This window comes from Hemibagrus wyckioides, linkage group LG13 (assembly GCF_019097595.1).
Source record: "Hemibagrus wyckioides isolate EC202008001 linkage group LG13, SWU_Hwy_1.0, whole genome shotgun sequence".
In the NCBI taxonomy this organism is placed as follows: Eukaryota; Metazoa; Chordata; class Actinopteri; order Siluriformes; family Bagridae; genus Hemibagrus; species Hemibagrus wyckioides.
The window spans coordinates 12,972,107-12,985,213 of NC_080722.1; the positions used below are offsets into that span (position 1 = coordinate 12,972,107).

Sequence of the window (13,107 nt, forward strand, 5' to 3'; positions counted from 1 at the left end):
GTCTCAGGGGAAAATCATTTATAGGGAGGTGCACGAACCCCAAACTATGTTTCTGAATTGTTTATAAGAGGCCTGTGGGGCAAAAAAAAGAGATAGATTGTAAGACTATCAGTTTTGAAAATAATCATTATAATCACCTTCATGTTTTATATGTAGAATTGTACATAACATAGCTAACACATTTACAATCTACAAACGGTTATTTTCTCAAATGATCCTCTTACAATATCAACAATAAAAGTTTTTAAATAATTTATTGTGTTGGTGTCCATCTAGAATTGAAGATATGGTTAATACAGTGTATTTTTCTGACACATGGCTAACTGCAGATCCGTATCTCACTCACACACACCGATACACAGCAACAGTTTATAAAACCCATGGAGCTGATTTCATTCATCTGATTATTCGTTTAAAAAAAAAAAACACATAGTGAAATGACGTTGTATGTTAATGTTTGCATTGCAGTTTTAAAGATTTTAAATTATTGGAAGACTTAAGTAGCTTTGAGGAATGACCCCATAGTGCAAAACATAAAATTATCATTAAATTACTTGTAGAGACACAATATGTGTCTGGTAAGGTAAACACTGGAGGAAAATAATCCTGAGGTACGTCTCCTATCGGTTTTCTCTCATCAGCAAACCACAAAGTTCTTAAATGAACGTACAATTTATGATTAATATACGGAGAGCAGACAGTGATAAGAGTCTGGTGTCAGAGGATTATCAGTATAAGTGCTTATACTAGTCAGGGTCTATCCCTGGATCACTGAGCGTGCAGCAGGGATACACCCTGAACCATCCTAGAATACCATGAACACACACACACACACACACACACACAAACACACATGCACACACAGAGGCAATTCATCTTCAGCCAAACCACCTACCAGCATGTTTTTCGAAGGTGGCAGGAAAACGGAGAACCTGGAACGAACCTACAAGGACCTGGTGAGAACATGTGAAACTCCACACAGTAACCTGAGCTTAGGATCGAACGACTTGAATATAGAATACTGACACTGTTTGGCCATTTTCTCACGTAAAACTACTAAATGTTTAGTAAGAATGTAACGATACACAGACTTCCAATTCGATACAACGGTGTCTTGATACATGAGATTTTTTCAGCAGCGCAAAAACAAACGTTGCTTGATTGTGTCTTCAAACCTTCAAAACTGTGAAGGTGCAAAAAAATTAAACGGAGTCTATCATGAACCATGAAGCCTGGCTAATTAAACATTAACACTCACTCAGCAAACTTTCCATGACTTAAGGGGGCATGTCTGAAAAACATAGCTAGATAGCTATTTATTTATGTATTTATTTAAAAGCCTGCATTCTTCACTATACTGTGAACAGTCTCATACCAGCAGCTATGAACTTCTCAATAGCTGCAGTGATTCCTTTCAGACAGAATTGAGTCTGCATAGTAGGTTAGCATATTAGCTTGTGAAAATGAAAAAGGAAGCTTCTTTTTTAGAGGAGGAGGTAGCGTCAGCTTGATTAATTTTATTACACCTCACATGATACAGCCATAACATTATGGACACCTGCTTAATATTGTGTTGGTCCCCCCTTCGCTGCCAAAACAGCCCTGACCCATTGAGGCATGGACTCCACTAGATCTCTGAAGGTGTGCTGTGGTATCTGGCACCAAGATGCTAGCAGCAGATCCTTTAAGTCCTGTAAAATGTGAGATGGGGCCTCCATGGGCCTCCCTTGCAATTTACAGGACTTAAAGGATACTTTTGATAGATACTAACCACTGCAGACCGGGAACACCCCACAAGAGCTGCAGTTTTGGAGATGTTCTGATCCAGTCGTCTAGCCATCACAATTTGGCCCTTATCAAACTCACTCAAATCCTTACACTTGCCCATTTGTCCTGATTCTAACACATCAACTTTGAAGACAAAATGTTCACTTGCTGCCTAATATATCCCACCCACTAACAGGTGCCATGATGAGGAGATAACCAGTGTTATACACTTCACCTCTCAGTGGTCATAATGTTAAGGCTGATCAGTGTATAAGCAGTATTCTCTGATGAATAGTCTATATTATTATTACACTGTATCGTTACACCCCTACTAAACACCCTAAAACTCACCTGTTGCTATGCACAGTTTGTCAGCCTCCTTCTACCCCATCCATTAAATGAACACACACTTTGTTACACGCCACTAGCAGCATCTGGACTTGTATAAATATTCCATAAAGACCAGCCTCACACTTGACTTGAACTGTGCATATCTAAAAGGACAACCTTCTGTGTCCTTATTTTCAGTAATCATATAATCTATCATCTGTCCTGGAGTGGAGATCATGTTTAATCCCAAATATGCATCCATGTCAAGTATAAGACATGTTAACGGCATTTTTGTACCTTCGTGTAACGGGTGCACGCTTAAATTTTCACAGATACTCCATTCTAGTCAATATTTTTTCATAGCATGATTGATTCTACCCAAAATATTAACATTAACATCTATAACAACATGACAGAAATCACCAGGTCAGAGGTTGAGGAAGGAGAAGGCAGACACTTGTTCACCACTAGAGGATGAAGAGGGCTCTGCTGTTCTTTCTGAGCTCTTCTCAATACCCTTGTTGATGTCGTCGAGGGCTTTTTCTCTGGTCTGGGTATCTGTTTCTACAAGAACAGGCTCAACAAGACACACTGGTTTCCCTCTGTTGATCAGCTCCATGCCACTAAACAGTGACAGTCTGGGATGGTTTACAGACGACTCGGAGCTCTGACAAGAGTCTGTGGTTCCGTCTTCGTTTTCTAGAGCAGTCTGACCTTTTTGTATGCTCTTCTCCATGGAATCAGTAGAAACATCCTGGTCTTCTTGCCCAGCAGAGGGAGCCTGTGAATCACTCATAGAGGGAAGTTTCTTTACAGCAGCATCCGGTGTTATTGAGAGAAGAGGACTAGTGAGGGTTGGATTAAGAGGGTTTGAGGGTTGATCTGAACGCTTGGTTACTTCCAAGGAAGGACCTAATAGAGCTTCAAATTGCCTAAGAAGCTAAACAGATAGAAAAGCATCAAAGCCTTGTTGCACTTATTTATAAAACAACAGTATTTTTTGTAACACAATGCTCTGTTGTATATTTTCCTCTTATTCCGTACCTTGGTTGCCTTGTTTGTTACAGGTCCTGCTGTCCCATTACTCAACTGGGTGAGGCGTACATGTGTAACACTGAAGATCTGCTCTAAAGAAAGCAGATCTGTGCACATCAGGCATGCCAGGCCACATAGCGCCCGCTAGAGAAAAAAGGACACAATGACAAAGGTGTTATATACGAGGGATGATGATGTCCATTTCTTCAATCAAGAAGTCATGTGAACAGTGACATAGAGCCAATGATAATGTGCTTATAGAAAGAGCATGTTTAAATCTGACTTTTTTGGGTTAGAAATCATAGATCACAAATGAAAGGTACCATCTGGATGGTCTGGGAGGGGTCCTGGAGTTTGTGACTGAGAAGTTCTACCACAACCTCACAGTTTAAAGTAGAACACCTGGAGAGAGAGAGAGAAGGGGGAGAGAGAGAGAGAGAAGGGGGAGAGACAGACAGACAGACATACAGAGGGGGGGAGAGACAGACAGACAGACGGGGGGACAGACACATAGAGACAGACAGAGAGAGAGAGAGACAGACAGACGGGGGGAGAGATTTGTTGTGGAATTTGTTTGTGATAATGTTAAAGAAACAGCCACTTTTCAACCTAAAGTTTTCCTGTACTTTGAAAAAGACTAGAAATGATTAAAAATAAGGATAAAAATTATTTTTCAGAAGTTCTTCCCTCCAAAGTACTGCAGACTACAGAATGAATTCTAAAAATTTCTAACAATGATTCACAACAATATCTGACTCAAGATTTCATCAGGATTTCAAGTGTTTCCACACAAATGTTTACTGACCCAACATCAGTCCTGAATTTTAAGTAAACAACTTTTCAGGTTTTTTCTCAAGACACAACAGATTATGTTGCTTTTCCCAGCCTACAGGTTTTTAAAGCATTTTACCATAAACACTCACTCTTTGATGAAACGCTGGCTCTCGTCTCTGGACAGGAAGATTTTAGATCCATTTGTCAGTCTACTGATCAGTGCCATCTCCTGGCCACAGTCTCCCAACTGTACAGCCTCCACACTGAGAGAGAAGAACCAGAACCAAACAAATCTCAAGCACAGTGACATGAGTGGCATCTCAGTCCAAAAGATCTGAAACTGTAAATAAAGATTTTCAAAGAATTACTACAGTTTAACATTCATTTGGAAGTGATGCGTTCATTCTCCTTAGCTGTGTATATACAGATTAAAGATCATTTCTTTGGGGGGAAACTTAAAATTCTTATAAATCCATCCAGCATTTGTAGGTCTGAATGCCTGCACACTTGCAAAATAGTGATTTTCCCTATTCTGACTGGGTGTAGATGGAAGAATTACATCATAGTTTACTGATCCTGAAGCACAACAGAGACCCAAATAATTGTCCTGACTTAAATTACTAACTTTAACTGATTGAAAATTAACTATTCAGCTCCTGATGAATCAGCGTCAGTGAGCCCATTCTCTCTTGCATAATACACAAGCAACTCCCATCAAGCCTTCACACATTATTACCAAACTGAACAACCCCATTTACATCAATCAGGCATAACATTATGAGCACTGAGAGGTGAAGTGAATAGCACTGATTATCTCCTCATCATGGCACCTGTTAGTGGGTGGGATATATTAGGCAGCAAGTGAACATTTTGTCCTCAAAGTTGATGTTAGAAGCAGGAAAAATGGACAAGTGTAAGGATTTGAGCGAGATTGACAAGGGCCAAATTGTGATGGCTAGACCACTGGATCAGAGCATCTCCAAAACTGCAGCTCTTGTGGGGTGTTCCCGGTCTGCAGTGGTCAGTATCTATCAAAAGTGGTTCAAGGAAGGAACAGTGGTGAATCGGCGACAGGGTCATGGGCGGCCAAGTCTCATTGATGCACGTGGGGGGTGAAGGCTGGCCCGTGTGATCCGATCCAACAGACGAGCTACTGCTGCTCAAACTGCTGAAGAAGTTAATGCTGGTTCTGATAGAAAGGTGTCAGAATACACAGTACATGACGGGTCAGGGCTGTTTCGGCAGCAAAAGGGAGGACCAACACAATATTAGGCAACATTGGTCATAATGTTATACCTGGTCAGTGTACAATCTTATATTTACAGCTAAACTTTTTTTGCTCCTAAGCTGTACGGTGATCTGACTTTTAATAATCCGCCTCCTTTACCGTTCTGATACACTATCTCCGCTCTCTCGACTCCCCCCTGAGTGGCTGCCTGTGTCTCCTGACTTGCTGCTTCCTCTCACTGATGTGTGAATGACTGGTTCATTCTCGAAAGAGGAGTTGTGAGAGGAGCTGTGGCCGCTGCCTGTTTCCTCCCAACCGCCACTTGCCTGCCCTGGGCACCTGTGAGAGGCTGAGAGACAGGAAATAAATCTTTAATGCAACAACTAATGCAGTTATCATTTATTATACAGTAAAATGTAATAACTTACTCTCCAAAATTCATGTTAAATAATCTGGATGGAAAATAAATACTTTGACACCAAAAGCACACTTTCACTACAGAAGTAACAACAGTGTGCTATGATCAAGTACTTTTTTGGCACCTTGTATACATAGTCAGATTATTGAACAGTGTTTCTACAAACTATGAACAGACATCCTGTAACTCATCACTCTCTCTCAGATTAAAAATCATTGTTTTATGTAACACCAGGGTCCTGGAGAAAATAGTGTCAGCTTTATTTGGTTGAAATGACAATAAAAGCTTCTTGACTTGAATTATTTTAACACATACACACTGTATATATACACTACAGTTACAATATTTAGGTAACTGTTGTTTCCATTAATCTGGGTTTTATATTTTTACACATTAACCAGTGCCATCAACTGGTGGACCACAGTCCGGATGGAGACACCCAAAGTACTTCAAGGGATCAAACTTGGAAAAAAAACACTGCAAGCATGACCCTTTTATATAGCAGAACCTTTGCAAATTTTGGTTGCAAACCCTTGCAACAAAGCAAGATAATAGCTTATTGTGTACCTTTGCGGCTGTGTGAAGGAACACTGTAAGCGCAGGCAGGAACCGCAACCTCCACGACAGCAGAGGGTGCCACTACAGCCCGGTAGTGATTATCATGGAGCCGAATCCCAGCATGCTCTGTGGGGGGAAGGACAGCGCTGGCCACCACCTCTGCAGCCTTCTGAATCTTATCCAAAATACCCACAGTACCTTATAGACAAGAAGCAGAGAGAAACTGAAATGAAAACAATCTGGACTACGCATCACAAAATGTAAACAAAAGTCTGTCTTACTGGATTTTTTCACTGGGCTGTTTCCAAATCCCAGCATTCCTGCTCGGAGAGACTCTGATCCCATTCCTATGGAAATAATGATCCGATATTAAAAATATGACAACTCAAGTCAGGATTAGTTTTGCTTTTTGGACTTTTCTGCTGCTGATGAAAGATCTCAGTGTTTTAATGAACAAAGACCTAAAGGCAAACAACTTCTTAAAAGTCACATGATGGGAAAATGAGATATGCAAAATTCACATATATTCATAATTCAATGATAAATAAACCCTGAATATTTATATTTAGGAAGAATTCATCTTCATGTATCACTTTGTGCTGGTCAGGGTTGTGGTAGAGTCGAGCCTGTCCCAGCTGGAAACATGTAACCCTTTGGGAAGCCAGTCTATCACAGGGCATCAGGTCAAGTCAAGATGCTTTTATTGTTATTTCAACCATATATAGCTGACGCAGTTCATAGTGAAATGAGAAGTTTCTCCAGGAACTAGTGACATATAGCTACAAAACAACAACAACAACAACACACAGCAATGGACAGAAGTTAAGGACAGAAAGTTGTCCTAGCTACATAAAGTGCAACGTTTGCAACTTGTGCAAACAGTGCAAACAGACAACAATGCAAAAACAACACAAAACAGTGTTACAGTGATACACACACATCCACACCCAGGGAAATTTATAAATCACCAGTCAACTTACTGGCATGTTGCTGTGAGGTGAGAGGAAACTGGAGAACCCAGAGGAAGTGAACAGAGGGAGAACATGCACAGACACGCAACCCAGACAGTAACCCGAGCTCAGGATTAAACTGGGGACACTGGGGCTTTGAGGGAGTAACACTACTAAACATACCCTGCTAAATCCTGAATAATGATCCTGTACTGTAACTGTAACTACTGGGTAGAAAAAGGAGAATCAACAATAATGACATATCGCAAACACTTGCTTACATACCTGTAGTTGGAGCTGCTGCTTTACACGGTGAGACAGCAGATCCTGAGGACATCATATCACTGAAGAGTACACTGGCTAATTCCTAAAGAGAAGAGATATGTGCGTGAGTTTGTTGAGTGAATTAAATATCCCCAGTGACCAGGGGCATGTGGCAATAGAGCAGCTGGATACGGGTATTTTACTATTTACACACTATGAAGAAACACAGCAACTATTAATAGAAATAAACTTCAAAATCTCACCTGTGCCGAGTGCCGGACTTTCTGAAAGAGTGCATTGCCATGAATAGAGTCTGGAGGACCACTGTACACTGAAAGGGATACCAAAGACATCAGATTTGTTGCTGTTCTTTTGTTTGCTTGTTTTTCTCCCTAGATAGTTCCTTGCCAATTCCCACCCACCAGCCAGCTCACATCCATCATACATCAAATATCCACTAAGGGTTAAAACGTGCTTCATCTGAGTCACATGAAAACAACAATCTTTCTAACTGCTGCATCACAGGGCAGTGTAAAAGCTATTCACCCTCTTCTGCATACATGAGCTCACAGATGCATGTAAAATAATAATATAATATAATATAATATAATATAATATAATATAATATAATAATAAGGATGGTCTAATATAATAATAATAATAATAATAATATAATTTAAGGTACGTTAAAGCTCAAAGACTAAATAAAAGATTAATTCGTTGTAGATAAAGCAGTGTTTTTCAAAGATTCCCTGATAGAAAATCTTTACACAGTGAAGTGAAAATAAAATTAAGGGTTCTTAGGTATAATTTGCTTACAGACAGATAGACAGATATTATTTATCCCATGAGGGAATCTCCGTACCTGTTACTTCCTGGATGAACGTTGCATTTCGCCTCAGCTCTGTGACAAAATGTGGAGGACTGTGGTTACAGAGATGCAGCAGAATCTTCAAAACCTTGGAAAGAGGAAAAAAAAACATGACAGAAATCTATTTTAACAAATCATTTGAGTTGACAAATCAGCCTGGAAAAGCTGCTGAATCTTAGTTTACTTACAGTTATGTTTGTGTGTTATTCCTTCTTACACTATATTGCCAAAGGTTTTGGGACACCCCTCCAAAATCATTGAATTCAGGTGTTGTTTTTCAGGTGTTGGGCCCCCCCTTAGTTCCAGTGAAAGGAACTCTTAATGCTTTAGCATACCAAGACATTTTGGACAATTTCATGCTCCCAACTTTGTGGGAAGAGTTTGGGGATGACCCCTTCCTGTTCCAACATGACTGTACACTGGTCATAAAGACATGGATGAGCGAGTTTGGTGTGGAGGAGTCCTGGCCTCAACCCAATACAACACCTTTGGGATGAATTAGAGCGGAGACTGCGAGACAGACCTTCTCGTCCAACATCAGTGCCTGACCTCACAAATGCACTTGGACCTTGCTTTGTGCACTGGTGCACAATCATGTTGGAACAGGAAGGGGTCATCCCCAAACTCTTCCCACAAAGTTGTGAGCATGAACTTGTCCAAAATGTCTTGGTACGCTGAAGCATTAAGAGTTCCTTTCACTGGAACTAAGGGGCTGAGCACAACATCTGAAAATCAACACTTGCATTCAATTATTTGGAGGGGTGTCCCAAAACTTTTGGTAATAGTGTATGTAAGGTGATGTTTATACACTGCTACAGTGAAAGATGACAATGATATTTATGCACATTAATATAGTTTGCACACTTTTGCACCATCATGATCATGTGTACAGTGCTCCTGTGTACAAGTTCATGGATAAAATGACCAGAATAACCTGCTTCATTTGTAAAATGATTTTTTCCCCCTCACTTTTAGTTTCACGTGACATGACTCAACCTGCAGCCGCTCCAGAAGGTATTCAAGAAGACACTGACAGCAGCCCGGGGACTCATGGGAAATTTCTGAGATGTTTCACAGGTTAAGGGTCTTATTAGGAAGCTGAAAGCAGTGAATGTAAACACACAGCCTTACAGCAATGCTGGAAAAAGGATACTGCTAATTTCCTCAAAGAGGTATCCAGGACAGGGCGCTTCGTCATCTGCCGTCGCTTTCATAAGAGTCGGCATCTGAAGAAACAGGAAAAGATGACAAATGAGATGACAAGAAGCCCAAGTCGAGAAATCAACAACACCCTGCTTTCTCATGCGCTATATCAGCTTGAAGTCTAGTAAATAAAATGAGAGAATAGGTCTGGACAGGTGAACCTTCATGTCTACCTTATAGGAGCGCGTGCTAGCTGAACACTTACCTGTGGATAAACACGTCAGCCAAAAACATTTCAATGTACTCAAACTTGTTATTATTACATGTCCACATGAATTACAACGTGACAATGACACCTACTTTTTGCAAGAAAGCCAGTCGCTCCATCAATGTAGCCATTTGTTATCGGTCTCGAGTAATGCCCGTGCCTGTGTATCATTGCTGACTGGGTTAGGCCGAAACACCGTGCAGTGTCATACCATATACTTACACTATTCCTTTATTCTATTTCATTGGTCCGACACTTTTACGTCACCATTAGAGTTCACCAATGAGTGAACAGAAGACCATTCAAATGGGCGGGTCGCTACAAGATACAGCCGTTGAGCAGCCGTTTGTAACATTCTCCCACCCATATTCGCACAAGTCCAACTCTACTGTGATTGGTTGGCAATTCTCACTTAAACTAGAGATCGGCTTTTGAGGGAGTCTAGTTTAAACCAATCATATTCCAGGAGGTGGGATCTGTCTCAATACGGGTAGGATATTAATGCTTCCTTCAAGTGGTCTGAAAGTTGTAGTTAACTTGTGTTGCTGACGAACGTACACTTTAAGCGATCTTCAGAAATAATTTCCAACTTGTTACCATTCTTCCTCACATCATAGCGGAACAAATACAGTGGCAGGTTTATTTTTATGTGTATAATTATTTTAATAGGGTTGTCACCTGTTGCAAATTTTAACAATAAACTCAAACACTATGCCATTATCATGCACTACCAAAATATATCTGATAAATCATATGTCTATCTATCTGACTGGAAAAATCACCTCACAGTTACAACTTGGAGTTTTATGGCATTTGAGGATACGCGGAGCACTTGAAGGAAGCATAAAGCTAATTCTGGTGACGTCACTTGGTTAAGGGTCACAAACATGGCGCTGCTCTTGTAGAGGGTTGTGTCTTTCGGGTTTGGCTTGTAGGCTCGTATACTACGTGATAAAATAATCGGGTTTTTGCAACAGTGGCCTTTGTTGACACTATGTCAATTTAATATCGATGAAATCTCAAAAAAATGTGAATAATTGTATTTAATCAAACATAGCGGTGAGTTAGTTAGCTGACTTTGGCTAATGCTAAAGGCGTATGGGCGTTTGCAGAATCAGTGACGTCATTGTTACCTTTTGTTTACGGTTTGGTGACATGCTTTTGGTTTTAAACACTCAGCCAATCACAGTGTAGAAGGCGGGATCTTTGTGTCTTAGCTGTCATGTCAGGGAGAAACGTCTGGGCCAGTAGCCGGGAGAGGATGAGGAGATTCCCTGAGCTGTTTGCCCGGTGCTCAGCAGAGGTAAATAAACCCATCAGTCACAGTCCATCGACTCCATGTGAAAACATTTTGCTGCTTAAGCTCACTGTACCTCTTTGAACTAATGTGTGAACTGTTTTGTGTTTCAGGCAGCTGCTTATGGTAAATGTGTGGTTTCCACTACAACAGGAAAACAGGAGCTGAAGAAAGATTTGTGCCTGAAAGAGTTTGAAGCTCTGAAGACCTGCTTCATCAACGCTGTTAGTGATACTGACACACTTACTGATATACTGACATACAGCTCTAAAGTATTATCTATTTGATATTGACCTAAGCTTTTAATGAAAGTTTTGTGAGAAGCAATTAGATCTTGGAAATACAGCTAAATGCAAAAGTCTGCATATTTGTAGGACAAAATGAAGTTAAGATATGTCTAATGGAACAAATTTGCCTTTATGAATGTCAAAAATATTTTCTACTAAGGTGTTTTACAGCATTTTTGCATATCACCAGAGTTCTGGTCAGCTTTCTCTTCCTTTTAGGTGTAAAATTCACTCCGTCTTAATTCTTCTTGACCATACATTTCTGTTGAAACTTTACAAATGAGACCAAAGTTGGTCCTGGACTCTTTCCGGATTGTTGCTGTTTTACCCAGAAATTGTAAAGGATGCAGATTTGTGCAAGCTGCTGTATGCTGTATTGCATCTTTTAAGAAAAATACTTTTTACTGTATAGAAAATAGTTACCAAATCTCTATCTTTTCATGTTTTACTAAATGACATAAAGCTTAGCTGAGGGTTAACTTAAATCAGAATTCTAATGAATTCCTTTTTCTTTGCAGGCAAATCAGCGGATCAAGTAGAGAAAGAATTCAATTCATGTGACTTTTGATTCATGACTTGGTGCTGAGCCATTCGTTCACTCGTCTTCAGGACGTGGTTTATCCTGCTCAAGCTCGTGGTGGATTCGGAGCCTTTCAAGAAACACCGGTTTCGAGGCTGAAATAGACGCTGGGTGGGACAATGAGGCGCATACGTTCAAATGTAGAGGCAATTTAGCAAAGCCAATCCAGCTAACAGCATGTTTTTTCAAAAGTGGAAGAAGACCCGGAGGATCACACATAGACACAGAAACACCACACAGACAATAACAACTTGTGCTTTGGAACAAACTGCCACCATGCTGTTAAAATGTTTGTTTTTTAATTTCTAACCACCATCATATATTATGTACTTTTTATTTGAACAATATATGAACATATTTTGGTGCATGAAAATAAATGATCTATCTATGCCCCTGGTTTCAGTGGGGAAATTTTTCTGCATTGTGGTTTTCTGTGCTGCTGCAGTAAAGGATGGACATGTTGTTCTCCCACACACTCTTTCTGTCTCTATTATCTAGTGCAATTTAATAGATTAGATCAAGATGTGGATAAAAGACTTGAGGGAACCAAAAGCAGACTATTCATTTGCTTTGGGAGAGAGAGAGAGAGAAAGAGAGACGGAGAGAGTGCTGGGGAGTCTGAGTGGCTATAGGAGCCGAATCAGACCGGATGAGTAATGAGGTGTGTTACGACTCTAAGGGTGGCACAAGCTGGCGTTCACGCCTGATCTCAGAGCTGCTGTGAAGCGGCACCTTAGAAAGACAATGCTTTGAAGAACTGGTCCTGGCTCAGTGTGAACAGGTGATAAACATAAAAGGCTTGATTAATGTTTTGCCATGAGCTTCATGTCACACACACATTCTGAAAGCTCACACACCACAGGTCTGCACATATAGAAACCCAGGCTGCAGTGGTGTTACTGACACCCTGCTCAAGAACCCACACCCTTGTTATCCACATGTTAATTGATGGGGTGGCCAGAAAGTCCAAGTCACTAATGAGTTGAGATCAACATACAATCCAAACAGCCAATTAGAGAATTTACAACAGACTCTGGTTTTTAACTGTTTATAGCTATGGTTGGGGTGACGGTAACACTGCTGGATGTATGAGCAGAAAAACACAGGGCTGAAACATTGCAGTTTGTCTTCAAAGGTGTTAATTAAAAGGATCTGCTCCTGTGAAAATGCTTGTATTTCTACCAAACTTAAGTTTATTAAGCTTAAATGGTTGAGCATGATCATTGAGTGTTTTCCATTTGTCACGATATTGACTATTACAGTTTTTCTCCATTACTGATGCACAATAATAACATCCCAACAACAATGTGAACGCTTCATTAATTTCTTATATATGA

The 13,107-nt window shown here is 40.3% G+C and overlaps 2 protein-coding genes across 2 annotated transcripts; one reads left to right on the forward strand and one right to left on the reverse strand.

Moving 5' to 3' along the window:
- Positions 1–237: 237 nt before the first annotated feature.
- Positions 238–9,847, reverse strand: tepsin (TEPSIN adaptor related protein complex 4 accessory protein). Its single transcript, XM_058405869.1, has 13 exons — positions 9,699–9,847; positions 9,349–9,421; positions 9,165–9,256; positions 8,190–8,283; positions 7,588–7,655; positions 7,346–7,427; positions 6,392–6,457; positions 6,120–6,308; positions 5,294–5,483; positions 4,056–4,169; positions 3,456–3,534; positions 3,142–3,276; positions 238–3,037 (listed from the first exon to the last, which is right to left on the reverse strand). The coding sequence occupies exons 1-13, from the start codon at positions 9,735–9,737 to the stop codon at positions 2,525–2,527; spliced, it is 1,734 nt and encodes a 577-aa protein (XP_058261852.1). The 5' UTR covers positions 9,738–9,847; the 3' UTR covers positions 238–2,524.
- A 618-nt stretch (positions 9,848–10,465) lies between these two features.
- ndufaf8 (NADH:ubiquinone oxidoreductase complex assembly factor 8) lies at positions 10,466–12,186 on the forward strand. Its single transcript, XM_058405874.1, has 3 exons — positions 10,466–10,909; positions 11,017–11,127; positions 11,709–12,186. The coding sequence occupies exons 1-3, from the start codon at positions 10,829–10,831 to the stop codon at positions 11,727–11,729; spliced, it is 213 nt and encodes a 70-aa protein (XP_058261857.1). The 5' UTR covers positions 10,466–10,828; the 3' UTR covers positions 11,730–12,186.
- Positions 12,187–13,107: the final 921 nt, after the last annotated feature.